This window comes from Protomyctophum parallelum (assembly GCF_964188405.1).
Source record: "Protomyctophum parallelum genome assembly, chromosome: 13".
In the NCBI taxonomy this organism is placed as follows: Eukaryota; Metazoa; Chordata; class Actinopteri; order Myctophiformes; family Myctophidae; genus Protomyctophum; species Protomyctophum parallelum.
This window is the reverse complement of record NC_139708.1, coordinates 9,560,164-9,575,388: the sequence shown is the minus strand read 5'-3', so window position 1 is coordinate 9,575,388 and position 15,225 is coordinate 9,560,164. Positions and strand designations below refer to the sequence as shown.

Sequence of the window (15,225 nt, the reverse complement as noted above, 5' to 3'; positions counted from 1 at the left end):
ACTTTCAGAGTTTGTAAAGACTTATAATTGGTGGTGTATGATAGTTTCTTTGTTTAAAAAAATTTGTTTAAATGTTTTTTGTTTAAACCTTGAAGCTCTACATTCTCTGATATTAATCATTGCAATAGAATAGAGCATCAAGAAATCTAATAATCAGAAAATACATTTCCAGTTTGGGATACCAATGTTTATCCAATCAAGAGACAGAACCCAGATCAATTATCAATTAAAATGTTATAGTGCTCTAGTTCCAATTGTGTCAACCACTTTCATTTTGCATCATTAAGACTGGAGACTTGGCTTTAATAATAGTCTTACCGAGGTGGGATCTCGCTCTTGTGTGTGGCCTCAGTTCTGCAGGTGAGTCTGTGTGATTTAGGCTGAGCTCAGAGGCCAGAGGCGTCCGCTGGCCTTCATGCAGTGTGTTTCCTCTCTCAGAAAGGCTGTTGTTGCCCTGTCTGGGACGCAGCTGGACCAGCTCGTCCCAGTCCCCCTCTCTCTTGGTGGCTTTCCTGTTCCCAATGCACTTGAAGGCGGGGCGAGCCACAGCCACATTTGGCTTCTGGTGCTCCAGAACGCTGTCCTCCGCGGCTGTGATCCCATGCTGGCTTTTCCCCTCTGGAAGACTGGTCCCGGACCCCGAGAGATGGTCAGAATCCGGGAAAGAGTTAGAAAAGGCAGGATCCGTGCTGGATCTGGAGTGTTGACCCATATCGTCAGGCCATACCCCACTGACGGAGGGCTGCCCTGGGTGGCCCGTGTTCTGGTGTTGCTTTAAATGCCCACGGGCCAGGGAAGTGGAGGCCAAGCCTGATGGAGAACCAGCACGGAGGGCAGACGCCACAGACGGAAACCTAGTCTGCTTGTCGGGGGAGGTGTGAGGTGGGACTGGGGGAGGTTTTCTGTTGTGGGTCTTGGTATGGTTGGCCAGTGCTTGGGAAGTTCTTGTGCTGAAGTTGCATTTGGGGCAGACGAAGCGACGGCGGTGGGAGGGGCCGGCTCGGGGTCGGGCTGGGGTTGGCGCCGTGGTGGGCAGAGGGGACGGGGAGGATTCTGAGTCCAGAACCGCGTCCAGGTCCAGCGTTGCACCCGGGACCGGGGATCGGACGGCAGTGCTCACTAGGTCAGTGTCTGGTCCTTTGCCTGTAGCAGGTGGGACATTCTGAGTTACAGGCTCCGTCGCAACACTCTCCTCTCTCTGCAACTCAGCCACCTTCCCGGTGTCGTTCAGCTTCCCGATCTCCTCCAGGATCTTCTCTCTGGACTCCTGGTGTTTCCTGTGGTGATCGGTCAACGCCAGCCCATTGGGCAGGTTCCATCCGCACTCCACGCACCGAAACCGGACGCTCTTTGCCAGACGGTCCCTCCTGCCGGCGGCACCGCTGGCACCCGACCCGCTTTGGCAATGCTCGGTCATGTGCTCTTGCAGGTGGACCTGCTTCTTGAAGTAAATGCTACATTCCACACAGGTGAAGATCTCTTTTCCCGGTGCCGCGGCGCTGTCTTCTTCTTGGCCACTCTCTCCAACTTCCTCTCCCAGGACGCCTTCCTCTTCCAGCTTCACCGACCCGCTCCCCACTTCCGCCCTCAGGTCCATCTCCTCAAAGTCGTAGTCCCCGCCTATAAGGTTGTCCCGATCATGACATTTTTTACGGTTAATTGTCATACAAATAATTGCAAATTAACAATTTAACTTTAAGTTTTTACCATTGGACATTGGACTAGAATTTCTGACATTGACATTTCTGTTTGGCTTTTAGTCTTTGTAAACAAAGATTGTACAGGACAGAAATGACAAATGACTATATCCAGGCCATATACAGTATTATTTATTTATATTAATATTAATTTAATAATTTAAATTTTTTTCCAAAAACAGCTGATCTACAGGCGCTCAAACAGTGAGCTTGTAGATCGACTATTTTCAACATGAATTCATACAGATGAGCGGAAACGATTCTGACAATATCATGCAAAATTCTGATCATCTCAAATAATTGCGATCAGGCGGTTGTGTAATACTAATTGTGACAGGCCCTTACCCCCGGCGTCTTCGGCCAGCTTTGCTGCCTCGGCGGCGGGCGGAGACCTCTGAGGAGGCGCCCTCATCCGCCTACCCGCCTCGGGGAGTGTGCGCTGCCAAGGGCCCAGGCCCGAGAAGGGCCTGAGCAGGGCCCGTTTCTTCTTGCGGCGCTGGATGAAGGTGCAGTGGGCCCAGGGGGCCGGAGGGGGGCTCTCGGGGTCGGAGTCCCCCGGGAAGGTGTACACGTCCCTCTCGGAGTCCTTGGCGTCCGTCCCCCTCTGTGTTATCACGTAATTGTCATTGCCCCCTCTCTCCTCTTCCTCCTCATTCGCTATTTGGCACCCTTCCTTTGGTTGGACTTTGGTTGGAGGCAGAAACGGTTCAGCGCTACTCTCAGATACATTCCACGCTTTGTCGTCCGCCGCTGTGGAGCAAAAAATAAAAAGGAAATGGAAAATAAAGATTAGCCACTTTGAACCTGTCCCTATTTTGGGCATATCATTCTGGATGAAAATAGTCCTAGACATAACAGGCAAACGTTGATCAAAATAACCATTATTTTACATTCTCAAATTGTAAACTTTTTTTTGTAATGTTGTTACAATAATAATAATAATAATACCTTTTGGTTTCATTTTATGCTCTCAATAGTTAAAGATCTAAAAAGGGTCAATTTGGTTACCAACTCTCCATTATTTTAAGGCTGGGGACCACCTGGAATCCCCTGAGGGACCGCCGGGGTCCCCGGACCACTGGTTGAAAACCACTGATATACAGTATGAGAAGGTGTCAAGAATAGCACTTACGCTCCATAGCGCTATGCTGAGATGCCTTTGGGTCCTCAGTGTGTGTGCTCCCATCGTTTTGGCTCGGCCCCTCCACAAGGCTGGGTTTGTCACCGTCACTATGGGAGGGCTGTAGTTTTTCAGGTGCTTGGTCACCCTCACTCTCCGGTCTGGAGATTCATAAAAGAAGTGACATAATTATAAGGTCCAAATAATGCCATCATACCAGGGAAATTACAGTACACCTATTACTCATAATATGAGTACCGTCCGGTATTAGTATGTGTATACATTATCATCATGTCTCTAACATGTGGACTGTATAACTGGCCTAAAGAGTGTGCTTGTGACAAATCTGGGCAGTGAATAAGCAACACTGTTTCCTCCCTGTTAAAATGCACTTTGAGCAAGGCATTTAACCTAGGATGTCCCAGTTTGTTTGTCCCGTGTACTCAGCAACCCCACCAGGATGAGAGCTGGATATAGGAGGGGCTAGCGCCCCTAAAAGAATGCCTAAGATTAGGGATAAGGCCACGAAAGAGAAAGCTCCAAATTCTTATAGTAATCCCTTTGAGTGTTTGTTCAGTAACAGCGCTCACCCCACCTCTCCAGCTCTTTAGTAAACATAGAATACATTTTCAGGTGAGTTACTAAAGTCAGGAGAAAGAACCCCACAAAGAACATTCATCAGCTTCTGTTCCTGTTCCAATTTTGTCATCACCTCCAATTTCACTTGTTTTCCCATAGGCCTATCGGTAGGCTCCATGAGTTGGTATGCCGATACACTATATATACACTATACACTATACCGCATGATTATCTCTATGGGGAATATAGAGCTATTTAACACATATTTTAACAAACAATATCACTTATACTCATAGCACCCAACACCGGCAGCCATCCATCTTTCCACAGCCCATCTCACCTGAGTCCAGAAGAGGGGGATCCTGGGCTGTGGGCAGCCAGACCATGAGGGTTAGAAAAGTGCTGTAGCTCCTCGTCTGACACATGCACCACGGCACACAAACAAAACAGTAACACAGTGAAACATACGGAACATGCTCAACATACAGAGAAACACAGAGCTCTCTGACTCATAGATACAGACAGCAAAATCCTCAGTGTGTATATAAAGGTACTGTAATATTTTTTTGTTAAAATAAGTGTTAAATAGCTCGATATTCTTTCTGATAGTAATCGCTGCTATAGAGTACTGTACTCTGTAGCAGTGATTACTATCAGAAAGTATATCGAGTACAGAGTGTTTGTTGAGTAACAGGGTTCTCTAAATCTCTCAAGCTCTGTAGTAAACACAAACACTCATCCAACAGAACAGAGAGATTGCATACAGGGTAAACAAGTGAAATTGGAAATGAAGAAAAACGAGCAGACAAAATTGCAACACTATTCAAACTGTACTACATTGTTGAAACCTACTACCAATAAACATATATAAAAAAAATAAAAATAAATGCAACACTATAAAATGTAAGCTGTTGTAATGGGCTCTTTCTCCTGATTGGTTGAAATTGGCATCCCACCTGAAAATGTATTTTGTGTTTACTAAAGAGCTGGAGAGACTGAACTATTACAATTGAGCTATAACCTTTTAACTTTTTTGTTTTGTTTTAACCAAACACATTATACACATTACAGCCCCTTTAAAGCAGTCGTAAGTGATTTGCCTTGGTAAAAACATTTTTTGCTAAAAACTTAAAGCTCTATATCAAGCTTTAGCGAAGCTTCAATACGGAAGATATTTTCTCTCACACTATCTTTAATTTCTCACACTACGTCACTTTGTCTTTCCCACGCTATCAGAACCTTTCATTCATGAGCACTCCTAGAGCCAATCAAACTCTTTCAATTTGCAGTCAGCCATTCAGGCGTTTTACAAAACACTACCTCTGAACCTGTCATTCTCTTTTCAGACTATGGTTAGAGTTTGGGGGTTACTGTCGGATGTATGGGTGTCGGATTATTGGGACGTCAGACTAACGCTATGCACCCCACCAGCTCCACATTTTTGTTTGGTATGCTTTCAACCTGATCTTTCCTTATTGAAATATTAATTTATATAGAATTATTCATAAACCGAGATCTCTCCGTCTGTTTAGGAAAACAGAAGATCCATTTTCAGGTTGAGATACCAATTTTATTTAAATGAGGAGAGAGAACCCCAAAAAGTATAATTTATATTTTTCAATGTAATAGTAGTCCAGTTCTATTTTGTTTTTCCCATCACTTACACTTTAGCTTTTTTTTGTCCTGTATGCTGTGTGAGTTCCCTCTCCTGATTGGATGAAGTTGGTATCCTGACCTGAAAACGTATTTTCTGTTTACTAGAGATGGCGAGACCTCTTTTTATTGAACAAACACTCGATAGCAATGAATAATATGAGAATATAGAGCTATATTTAACACTTATTTTTGACAGAAAATAAATATCATACCACAACTCCCTTTCTCAGAGTTAACATCAGATAACACTGAGCATATTAATTGTGTATCAATCTGAGAATCCCATCGTCAAATATTCGGGAAAACAGCGCCTCCCCTGTTGTTCCTCGAAATTTGACGCGAGGCAACAGTCTGTCTTGAGAGACTAATTGTGTATAGGCTGTATAACATTCAAACCCATGTCCAATGGACAACAGTAGTATACAGTAGCAACAATAACAAGTACTGTTGTGTTAAAACACCAACAAACTGGAAATGGTAAAATGGCACCACATATTTGTTAGGTTCAGTCTAGACTTGTGTAGCCAGATCAGATGATCTGGCATCTGGGGAAATCTAAAGTCAATACATAGTGGGGCTGTAAATGTCACCATTTTTTTAATGTTTTGGAAAAACAATATGCTTTTCACCTATTATGACATGCCAAAATAGGGATTTATTAATAATTCACTTAAAAGTGAGTAAGTACAATTTTGAGGTATTTCCAGGTCTCAGTACTTTTACTTCACTGCAATTATTGGAAGACTTTAGTTATTAGTTATATTGTATTAGATTATTATTACAAAACATACGTCGCTTGTAGATCTGCTATTTTCAAAAGGTTTTTTTTTCAAAAGCATTTTATACATTTGAAAACTTGAGAAACAGGACCTTCTGCATAATGAGTATACTTTCTACTTTTGGTACTTTAAGTACATTTTTATACCAATACTTAATTAATTCCGGACTTTTGTAAATAAGAATTTCTACATTGCAGTATTGATACTTTTACTTAAGCTAAACATGTGAGTACTTTTTCCACCACTGTGTTTTAAATGGCTATTAAGCCCGTTAGTATTAACGTTGTTACCATCTAATGTTTCTTTCTCAGAGTCAGAGTCCCAGGCGAGGGAGGATGGAAAGGCTGAGGGTCTGAATGTCCTCTGTGCAGTCCTCCCTGGATCTGGACTAGCCAGGGGTCCCCGCGTCTGCTCCGACACCCCGTCTCCGGCCAGGGGTCCCCGCGTCTGCTCCGACACCCCGTCTCCAGCCAGGGGTCCCTGCGTCTGCTCCGACACCCCGTCTCCGGCCAGGGGTCCCTGCGTCTGCTCCGACACCCCGTCTCCGGCCAGGGGTCCCTGCGTCTGCTCCGACACCCCGTCTCCGGCCAGGGGTCCCTGCGTCTGCTCCGACAGCCCGTCTCCAGCCAGGGGTCCCTGCGTCTGCTCCGACACCCCGTCTCCAGCCAGGGGTCCCTGCGTCTGCTCCGACACCCCGTCTCCAGCCAGGGGTCCCTGCGTCTGCTCCGACAGCCCGTCTCCGCTGTTGGACCACAGGCTCCTGCCGCGCATCAGCTCCTCTCTCCCGTTTGGAGAACATGATGCCTGCTGCTGACAATTGAAAAGCTTTTAACCATGGCTTTGTCTGGGCGATGATGATAAAGACAAAGAAAAATCACATTCATATGAAGTGAGGGGTGCTCTTATCATCATCATCATACATAATCTCATTCTGGCCAATCACAATTTACGTCCTGTCCTCACTTTTGTCATCAATGTTTGTGTTTACACATGGCCTAATGTGCAGAACTCAAACTATAGTAATAGGAAAACGGTAGCAAAACAAAGCTGGACATAGGAGGGGCTGGTGCCCCTCAAAAAATGTGGCCTGTGCAATTGATTATCAATGAAATAATTAGCTATTTCACAAAGCCTCTGGAATGTCCATTATGATGTATACATCGTGGATGTCGGGCAGAAACCTTGTACTGGATCTCCATCCATATTTCAACGTTTTATGTTTTAAAGTTTTAAATGATGCCCATCTTCATCAAACAAGTTTGTCATGAAAAAGTAGCTGAAATAGCTGCTCTACAAGCTTGTATATCAGTATAGAGGGTATGCGCATGCATAAAGTGAATGTCAAATCGAGTGTCAAATCGAGTGGCAAAGTGAGTTTAACATTGTTTAATGTCGTTTAATGCAATTAGATATTACTTTTCTGTTTGTATGTATGGGCTGCCGAGGCCAGAAAGTAGTTTTTTCCACTCAGTAGGCATTCCTACATAACTTCCTGGTTTGATGATGATGTCACGCGCATACCCTCTATACTGGGGGTCTGTAGTCTAATGCACAATTTATCAAACACTGGGTCGCGACCCATTTGTGGGTCACGGACCAATTCTTATGGGTCACGACTCGAGTAATTTTTTTTAATTAAAAATAATAATAATAAAAATAATCGTGTAACTGTTAAAACAAAGAAACAACAAAAACAAAGAACTCACATGAATAAAAAAGAATAATAATTAAGAAGTCTAGTGAAAATTGCTGATCTACAAGCTCATAGATTGGCTATTTTCACTAGTTTGAATCACTGGCAATTGGCAAACATCTAATGTCTCTTTTGGGTGCCGACCTAAAAAGTTTGGGAACCACTGGTACTCTAAGGCGGATGAAGGGGTCCTTGAAATGGAAAAAAAGATTGAGAATCACTGCAGTGGAGACTCAATCAGTGGAAGACTCTGCCTAGATTTCCAGGCATGCGTACCTGTAATGTGTGATTTTGGGTGGTAGGGGTGGAGGGTGGCCCATAGTTGGTCCCTGGGGTGAGGGGCTCCCCCTCTGGCTCCATGGTCCCCCCAGAGCACACGGTATGGGGGTCCCCACAGGTGAATGGTTCGCCTACATCTTTCAGTGCCCTCTTCTTCCACTTCTGGGGTACAAACATGCACACATGCATGCACGCACAGGCCCGCGCACACACACAAAACCCAGATAAGTGTTTCTTCCTTATAGTTGAATGGTTTTTATGAGAATATAATTTATTTATCAGTGATGGCTTGTTGCGACGGTAGGTTGCATTTACTATGTAAACCTGCATTTCCGTGTGTCACGTCACACCTCCATATATGGTCATGCCTCCATATACTCACACCTTGTGACATCACTTCTCCATCTCCATATATGGACATGTTCTGACATTCCATGTTGATCCTTCCTAACCCATCCTTCCTCAAACTCTATAGGGCACGCCCCAAAGTTATTAGTGCAGCCGCACCCGGCAGCCAGCGAAAACTAGAGTTCTCAACAGGCCCGAAACTTAAGGCCCGGCCCTACCTGGGCCCTCATCAAACCATGTACACTCAAGACACTGCCCCCGTTGCCACCCTTAGATCTCCATATATGGAGCTGACCCGTTCTGACATTCCATATGTTAATCTGACCTCATCAAACCCTGTATAGTCAAGACACGCTCCATACAGTATATGGCCAGACCTCATCAAACCCTGTACACTCAAGACACTGCCCCCGCTGCCACCCTTAAATCTCCATATATGGAGCTTACCTGTTCTGACACTCATTATGTTGATCTGACTTCATAAAACCCTGTACACTCAAGACACGCTCCATATATGGCCAGTACAGAATTCATTCCCCCCATGCCAAAGCGCCAGCGCTCGTCCAGCAGTCTGCTGTCATCCAGACGGATGCGTGCATGCAACCTCGGTCGCTTCTCGCCCTCATGGCGTCTTGTACTGGTATGTATTGTGTGTGTGTGTGTGTGTGTGTGTGTGTGTGTGTGTGTGTGTGTGTGTGTGTGTGTGTGTGTGTGTGTGTGTGTGTGTGTGTGTGCGCGTGCGTGCATGCTTATATATAGGCTACTGTACAGTAGCAAACTTCGCTCTCCTTGAAAGATTTGCCAGAAGCCTCAACTGAATTTAATATGGCATAGGCTAAATAATTTGTTCTCAAAGTTCTCAAATTGAGCTGGGGACCCCCTGGAACAGGCTCCATAGGGGTTCCAGGGGGTTTAAGGAACCAGCTAGAGGTCCGTAACTCCATCCGAGTGTAGTTATTATGGTGTGTCCGTGAACTAAACGCACACCAAAACTGGGGGTCCTCCTTTACTTATAATTTTAAAAGTTTGCAGACCACTGATATAAATCACAAAATCTGAGATCTGCCTCTTAAATATACAGGGACAAGCGGGCCTAGTCATAACCGTGTCATTAAGAGTGTGACGTGATATGCACTCTGTGACAGATATCTGACCAGATTTGAGCAAGGTCTGACCTATTTTCTCATTCTTAGCATGCTTGTGGTTTGTTCAAGTGCAAATGAAATAGGTCGCTCAAATGGTTACATAAATATTATATTCAGGCCCATGCCCTCTCTTTTTCTGACCCTCTGGAAAGCATGAAAAATGATCGGGACACATCAAGGTGTCCTATAAGGGCTACCCTCTTATTATTATTGGAACTGCTGCCGATCGATTCATTAAGTCAGCTGACCCGTTGCAAGAATGTATACCGTAACTGCTTTTCAAATTAAAACGCCCGATAACCGATGTTTATTTATTTTTCTCGTCTCCTTTTTCTCTCTCTGCCTCTTTTTCTTTTTTTTGCAAATACTCACAGAAATCGGCCTGGCTTTGCGGATCGCAGTAAAAAAAACAATGTTTGTTTTATGCAGCGTCCGTCATGCTTCCAGAACGCAGCTGTAGCGTTGAGCTTTGCAGACGCATGCGGGCAGACTTGTGAAGGTCTCCGGCGTGTGTTAACTTGGTCATTCGGTGCTCAGGCAGCTCCTGCATGGAATGGATCTATCCCGTGAAGAGGATGCCAGCCACAGGACTCCATGTTATTTGGCTTGCAGGCACGCCACGGCTGCGTACGTAACGTCAATGGGGGTGGGGGTGGCGGTGGGGGTGGGGGAAGAGACCCTCCGCCACTGCCAAGTTCATAGACAGATAGTGTAGCGGTAGCCTGTACGAATAATGGGAGGTTTATTTCCTATTTCTTAGCCTATATCTCATTGATTTAGCCTATGTAGGCTGAAATGGGATAGTTTTTAGGGAATGTATAGTAGGCCTATTAGCAAACTTATTTATTAGCTAACGATCTTGACGAAACTGTTGAGAAGTGTCCTGATTGATTTGCATGGCAAATTGGCAACTACACTTAAAATCAACGTGAACTGATGTTGGATTGTGATAGCTAATAGGCTAGATTAATATTAGAGATTATGTTTATTTAGATAACCAATTAAATACATTCTAATAATAATATTCTAATAATGAAAGATAATAATAAATAATAAATGTGATCAGTGTTTGGTGTTAAAATATTTAATTGTTTTTAATCAATTCACCTTTTCACAATTTTCTCAATACTAAATTAATCTATCATACCGTAATATTGCTCAATTGAATGCATATGGCGCTCTCTAGTGGATGCTGGACGAAATTGTTTCTACTCATGGTGCTTCCCAAGTCGGCCTTTCACAAGATGTCATGAATGTGAGTGAGTCAGTGAGACAGTATTTAGAAAACAGCAGTGACACCAATATTTCAAATATTTATTTCTTCAAACTTTGGTGTGTCCAAGGCTCTTCGTGTGGTGAACCAGGCTTGTCATTCATTGACTTCCTGTCAATACAAAAAACAAAAACAAATCAGGAATGCATGCATGCCCAATAGATAAATACACAGAATATAATCATTTTAGTATGCAGTGGTTCCAACATTTTTCTTTTCAGCTTGAGACCCAAAAGAGAAAATTGTGTTGTGTCCCAGGTGTCTCCCGGTACCCAATACCAATAGGACACTTTAAAAAGGGGGGATATTTACTCGTGAGCCATGAAAACGGTTGCATGACCACCAAAAACTCACTCACCCCAGTGTTTCCAGCCTTGGATCTCTCTATAGAGAGCGTCCCCTGGACAGTCGGTGTCCACAACCTGTCTGTGACCCTGAATGGTGAAGTTGGCCACCAGTTGACCACCGCCGACGGCACAGGAGGTCAGACGGTCTCTCACCAACTCCATGGCATGCTGCGAAGGCAGGCTGGAAGAATAGTCACCGATGAACGCAACCCCGTAGCCTTTGTCGTTGTGGCCTTTGGTGTGGGCACCTTGCCAATTCCATCCTCTCCCCATGTATATATAACCATCACCACCGGCGACAAAGCTGAAAGGAGACCAAGATTTACATAGATTACAATCTCCTCTCCCCGAGGCCAAATGTCTGAGTGCCACCTGTGAGGACCAGCTTTTCGATTAATTTAAACACATTGAAGCTGAATGAGCCTTGAGGGTGACATGACGAGCTCCTGAGACTATAAAACACTGTTTGTCAATAAAGTCCAGAGTTTCTGTTCAAGTGTTTTATTCTATTCTTCTGTGTGCTATGTACTAAGTGTAAAGTAGTTACTTTACATTCCAAGTAAAATCTGTTAATGGCATCATTATGTTGCCTCCTGGGTTTGGTTTTAGTCCTGCACGTGTGTCCTACACCTTCTGTTCCTTCACAAGAATTGCCCTTTGTCATTCACAAAATACAGAAGAAAATGCATATTGCATAATGTAACCGATTGCGTATTCACTACTACCTGTAGTGAATACAGGTAGTAGTGAAAAAACAACTACTTAGGTTGAGAATCAGTGATTTGAGAATCAGTGAGAAGATTGAGAATCACTGATTCTCAACCCTTTTCAATTCTCTGGGACCAATATCTACAGTGTAAAACCTCACTGACATGTCACTGATTTAACTCAGAGTTACAGGCCCACAAGAGACACATTGGGTTCCACAACTGTCAATCATTTAGCCGTGGAACGTCCTCAAGGAGCGCCCGTCCCAGACATTGAGAACCACTGTTTCTACCTGTATCCAATGTCGTCCCAGCCTCTTTCGTCCTGATGGTATCGCTGGATGGCTCTCATGTTAGCAGAACACTGGTCAAAGGTCAGACAGGGCTGGCTGGGTATTTCGGTGTGGTGGATGTAAAGGAAGGCCAGAGGGAGGGAAAGGAGTGTCGGAGTCCCTCTGTAGGGCTTTGCACCCCACATACACCGTGGAATGATGGCTGGGCAGTCTGTGATATCTCACACACACACACACACACACACACACACACACACACACACACACACACACACACACACACACACACACACACACACACACACACACACACACACACACACACACACACACAGGTTTGAGTTACCTTGCCATGATGTAACTCCAACGGTGGCCAATATAACAAATTGTTGCTCCATTTATTAGAAATGGATCATTCAAAATAGGCTCCTCATTGACTTAAATTGCAATTGCACAGCTCTCAAAGTCATTTTTTTAGCATGTGTCCTATTACTTAGTTGTGAAGTTGCAAAAATCTGGACCTTCGACTTGACTTCTGTCTGTTCTGCTGTGAGACCTGACCTACTGTATGTGCAACATGGCTGCTTAGAGCCTACATTTTAGACAGTACAATCCAGGAGCTGTAGTTTATTCAAAGAACACTCACAGGTCTAGTGTAAAGTAAACAACTGCTTTGCACACAGTTCTGTCTTTCTGTACCGTTTGTCTGGAGTAACCTTGGTGTTATACTATAGTTAAAGCTTGATTATGCATGTTGGTAGAGGTCTGGGTTATCTAGTTACTTTGCCTTGATGTAACTCCAGATATTGGTGAGACGTCTTGAATTGCTGCTCTGTTGATTAAAAAACAAAATCATAACCCAACATAGTCTCCGTATTGAGCTACATTACGCAGTCACTGCGTCGCAGTGTGAAACATATCTCAAAGCCACACTTTTAGCACACAAAATGCAAACAAAGAGGATTCTGTGACATTACGAATCCTGACTTTATGAAAATGTCACATTTCTGTTTAGTTTAACATTTGTAGATCTGGATCTACCTGCATGGATCAAGTTCGGATCATCTTCCCAATTCAAATTTCAACTATTGAAGACAGCTCGCCATGGCAAAGTAACTACACACTCAAACCACTTATACCAAAGTGTAGTTTTGCTTAAAATAAACACGGTTTATGGCACATCAAATGTGATTTGTTACCCATGTATTTGTGGACAAATTCTTTCATCCCCTCATTCACCACGATAGTGAGTTCCTTCTCCTCCATCACATCCATCTTGGGTTGTCCTGCTAGCCTCCGCTCCAGGGCTGTAGAACTCACTACCTGCCTGGCCAGGATCGGAGGTCTGACCAACTCCTGAAAGTTCTCCCTGCGACGCTGGCTAACATGGACCGGAGTGGTGTCTGATCCATTCGTCCAGTCCATGCGTTGGCAGTAGTATGAACTCAGCAGGCTGCTAAGCTTGACGGCAGGACCTCTGGACTGGGCGGAGGAGACCTCCATCCCTACAATCACACCATCCATACCTCCATTGACCATGGCGGTAGTGATGCGGGAGACCGGACCAGAAAGGTTGAAGTTGACGGGTGTGGAGATGCTGTCCCAGCAGCCATCTGGGCCCAGACGCTGGGGGGTGATGGACTTCTGGAAGTCCCCAAAAGAGAGAGCCAGGTCTCTGGCCAGCGTGAGGGGGTACAGACCCTCAACGCCACCCGTAATCTTGGAGAGGAGTCCGACTTCGATGCCCAGGAGGAGGGGTCTGAGTGCGACTGTGGTTCCATCTGAAGTCAGGACGACTCCCTCTTCTCTGCCATCCTTGGTCACCCTGTGGTGTATCGCCCCGTCAAAGTAATCTGAGAGACCAGCCTCCATCACGGCTCCATCAGAGGACAAGCTACCAAGGAAGTGTTGAATGAATGTGTCCATCAGCCCAGCTGCCCTGCGCAGGCTTCGCAGCACATCGATGGGCTTCAGACCCGGGTTGGCCTCCTCCACTTCCTTTATGGCCTCGATGAACTCATTCATGTGCCAGTTACTGGGAAAAGCTAAGAGATGAACAGTGACAATACCTTACTTGACATGATTTGTAAGACAGTTCTAACTCAGTAGAATGTGTATTGATTTACTAAGTCATACTGTGTATAACCTTTCCAATGAAACAAAATATATAATCTTTCCCTGGGATATTTATCACAAAATTACCTAGGCAGAGAAATGTACCACAAATGCATGCATTTATGTATTTCTATGTTAATAAATACAGTTTCTGACAACTTGTTACGTTCCAAAAGATCCCCCCTTTTTGCCAATAATTGGCAAAACACTCAAATTGTATTGATATACATTAATATTTTTAAAATAATGTAAAGAAAATTATGGTATTCTTTAAATAAATAAAAACTTTTATCATTTTGATACCGATAGTATATACTGTATGTTGATATTCGTTCTTCTGATCCAAGCCAGAACACAATTGATTGAGGCAGAGAACCACCGTGCAAATAGAAATCAAAACCACGAAATGCTGAGATTACTCAGATTACTGAATGACACAAAGTCTTGTATGATGCCCACCCCTGACCCCACATTACTACAAAACTATGTTTTGAGACCATCATACATTTCATGACAAAATATAAAATAAATAAATATTGTATTTACCATCTGTGGAAATACTGGACAAGACCACAAGAATGGTGACAGACCATATGATGTATCTCTCCATGTTGTAATGTATCCTATCCACCCAGGACCAGCAACACTTTAAGATCCAGCTGAATCAAATGCTCTCTCATTTTAAACACACAGAAAGAGGTAGTTACTAGTTCCCCACAGGGCATTGGGCAATGTGGGAAACTGCCACCTGTAGCAAGCAAAGGATTATGTTTGACCTTACATGCCCCAAGAACCCTGGGTATAATATGTTGACACAGCTGGCTTTGACAGTAATATACAGCCTTTCAGACATTCTCTAATATATTATATGTTGTTTTGTTTTTTTCAGACTGATAAGACTCAATAAACAAATAATAATAACTAAATGGAGAAACGAGAACTCCTACACAGGGAGGAAGTGAAACTGTTGGTGGACCACACACAACCTGGTCCTGAATGTCAACAAGACAAAGGAGATCATTGTCAACCTCAGACGGAACAAGCACAGTCAAATCCCCTTCTCATAAAGGACACAATAGGAGGTTCCTGCAGGAACTATAGGTACTACCTCCTATGAGGGTTACAGATCATAGATATAATAAAAAAAATCTCAGAGCTACAGAATGAGGGACTGAGCTGGGAACATATTGGGGC

The 15,225-nt window shown here is 44.1% G+C and overlaps 2 protein-coding genes across 4 annotated transcripts in view; both read right to left on the bottom strand.

Annotated features, from left to right (window-relative positions):
- LOC310869868 (protein Wiz-like) overlaps positions 1 to 9,857 on the bottom strand; it is a 33,008-nt gene extending 23,151 nt beyond the window's left edge. For all 3 annotated transcript variants that reach the window (XM_083780831.1, XM_083780833.1, XM_083780832.1), the window contains exons 1-7: positions 9,669 to 9,857; positions 7,801 to 7,965; positions 6,122 to 6,638; positions 3,737 to 3,812; positions 2,830 to 2,978; positions 2,043 to 2,447; positions 319 to 1,620 (exon numbers count right to left, since the gene is read on the bottom strand). In XM_083780831.1, coding sequence (XP_083636957.1) covers positions 319 to 1,620; positions 2,043 to 2,447; positions 2,830 to 2,978; positions 3,737 to 3,812; positions 6,122 to 6,638; positions 7,801 to 7,884 — 2,533 coding nt within the window. In that variant the 5' untranslated portion in view covers positions 7,885 to 7,965; positions 9,669 to 9,857. The remainder of the gene's footprint in view (positions 1 to 318; positions 1,621 to 2,042; positions 2,448 to 2,829; positions 2,979 to 3,736; positions 3,813 to 6,121; positions 6,639 to 7,800; positions 7,966 to 9,668) is intronic.
- A 549-nt stretch (positions 9,858 to 10,406) lies between these two features.
- Positions 10,407 to 14,684, bottom strand: LOC310869302 (N-acetylmuramoyl-L-alanine amidase-like). The gene is made up of 5 exons (XM_083779959.1): positions 14,578 to 14,684; positions 13,116 to 13,961; positions 11,917 to 12,127; positions 10,928 to 11,220; positions 10,407 to 10,680 (listed from the first exon to the last, which is right to left on the bottom strand). The coding sequence occupies exons 1-5, from the start codon at positions 14,639 to 14,641 to the stop codon at positions 10,670 to 10,672; spliced, it is 1,425 nt and encodes a 474-aa protein (XP_083636085.1). The 5' UTR covers positions 14,642 to 14,684; the 3' UTR covers positions 10,407 to 10,669.
- Between the last annotated feature and the right edge of the window lie 541 nt (positions 14,685 to 15,225).

What these genes read in the sequence shown, in the direction of transcription:
- LOC310869302 (XM_083779959.1), bottom strand. Translation starts at nt 14,641, where the DNA reads ATGGAGAGATACATCATATGGTCTGTCACCATTCTTGTGGTCTTGTCC. An exon ending in GTCCAGTATTTCCACAGATG is followed by an intron (nt 13,962 to 14,577) that starts GTAAATACAATA and finishes TTCATCTCTTAG; the next exon opens with CTTTTCCCAGTAACTGGCAC. An exon ending in TGGGACGACATTGGATACAG is followed by an intron (nt 11,221 to 11,916) that starts GTAGAAACAGTG and finishes GTCTCCTTTCAG; the next exon opens with CTTTGTCGCCGGTGGTGATG.